The sequence below is a fragment of the Austrofundulus limnaeus genome, unplaced genomic scaffold (genome assembly GCF_001266775.1).
Source record: "Austrofundulus limnaeus strain Quisiro unplaced genomic scaffold, Austrofundulus_limnaeus-1.0 Scaffold348, whole genome shotgun sequence".
NCBI classification, from domain to species: Eukaryota; Metazoa; Chordata; class Actinopteri; order Cyprinodontiformes; family Rivulidae; genus Austrofundulus; species Austrofundulus limnaeus.
This window is the reverse complement of record NW_013952750.1, coordinates 585,374-586,849: the sequence shown is the minus strand read 5'-3', so window position 1 is coordinate 586,849 and position 1,476 is coordinate 585,374. Positions and strand designations below refer to the sequence as shown.

General features: G+C 35.9%; 1 protein-coding gene across 1 annotated transcript in view; it reads right to left on the bottom strand.

Moving 5' to 3' along the window:
- Window positions 1-1,476, bottom strand: part of LOC106527902 (semaphorin-5B) — a gene marked incomplete at its 5' end in the record, with an annotated part of 48,517 nt that overhangs the window by 13,928 nt on the left and 33,113 nt on the right. The window contains 1 exon segment of the mRNA XM_014022909.1: window positions 1,098-1,142. Coding sequence (XP_013878363.1) covers window positions 1,098-1,142 — 45 coding nt within the window.

The window sequence follows — 1,476 nt, the reverse complement described above, 5'->3', positions numbered from 1 at the left end:
ACATACATACATACATACATACATACATACATACATACATACATATAAACAAACACCATTATGTCATCTTAGCAAGATTTGATACAAGGTCAATGGAAAACACAAAGATAAACACAAGTGATATCTAAGAATGACTGTTGTTAGCAGATCTTGTTCTGACTTTAATCATTCTGTCTGCAGATGAACAGCATGTCATGAAAACCTAGGTCATTAAAGGATGTCATGAATTACTTGCTTAAACATAAAAGTATTAGTTCCACCACAGTAAATAAGATAGTAATCATGTGTTCGACTTGTTTTGGAGCTCTAAGTGGTCATTTTCCATCAAAACAGAGGAATCGCAGGTGAGGTTTTAGGCTTCATTGGAAAATTCATGCTTGAAATTATGTTCAGTTTATGACATTAAATAAGAACTGAATTCAATTTATGAGTCCTTAAGCTGGAAAAAGGTCATCCTACATGACATTATCTTCCATAAAGTAAAAAATAAAATAAATCCCAACAAAGGTTTTTATGAACCCTCGTTCAGACCCATGATAAATGCTGGTTGTGCTTTTGGAGTTAATTTTCTGAGTGAATTTCATAAAGATTTATTCTCTGTAGAAATTATTAATATTAGTGCACAGGAGAGTAAAAACCATGTGTCGGTCTGTTGAATTCAGCTCTTTTAGCTTTAAATCAAACAGCAATATTGATGCTTTCAGACATCTGCTGCTGTTTTCTGAGCAGACATCTGTCAAAAGAAAAACTGCATCAACAAATTCAGTTTAAGAATTGCATAACCAGTGTTTGTTTTTACAAAAATAAAAGTTTTCTGCATTTTGTGCTGAGCTCAGCCTTCACAAACAACAAAACAAACTTGTTTCACTTCCAGCCAAACATGTTGGCAATTTCCTGCTTATATGAAACAAAAAAAAAATCTTTTTTTTCTCTGTCCAGTTGTTGGAATTCTGCACAGTGTGAATAACAAACGTGGAAATGCACATTTGATGCGTGAAAACAGACTTTGTGTTCCAGACATGTGTGGAAACACGTAGGGACAACACAAACTGCAGCATGCACACAGGCCAAGCTCAGGCAGCTGTTAATCCACTTACCTCCACACTGCTGGTCCTTATCAAAACCAGATGCAGGGAGAATGACTGCAGAGAGGAGAGGAACACAAGTCAGACACACACACACGCACACACACACACAAACACACACACAGGACATGCACACACACATACTCCCCCTCAGAGACACAAACACCGACTGAGACATCAGGGGAGCCGACACATGCAGAAACAAAACAGTAAATGAGAAACTGAAATGATGGTCCTCCGAGATKTTTTTAAGTTATTCAACCACTGAAACACAAGTTTCAACATAAAACAGAAAGTTGAGTGAAAATTATGAGGTGTCGTTTGTAAAGTTACACAGTCAAAAATTACCACCAATATTTTTGTTTTATTTAGACTTTTATAAGAAAAAAGA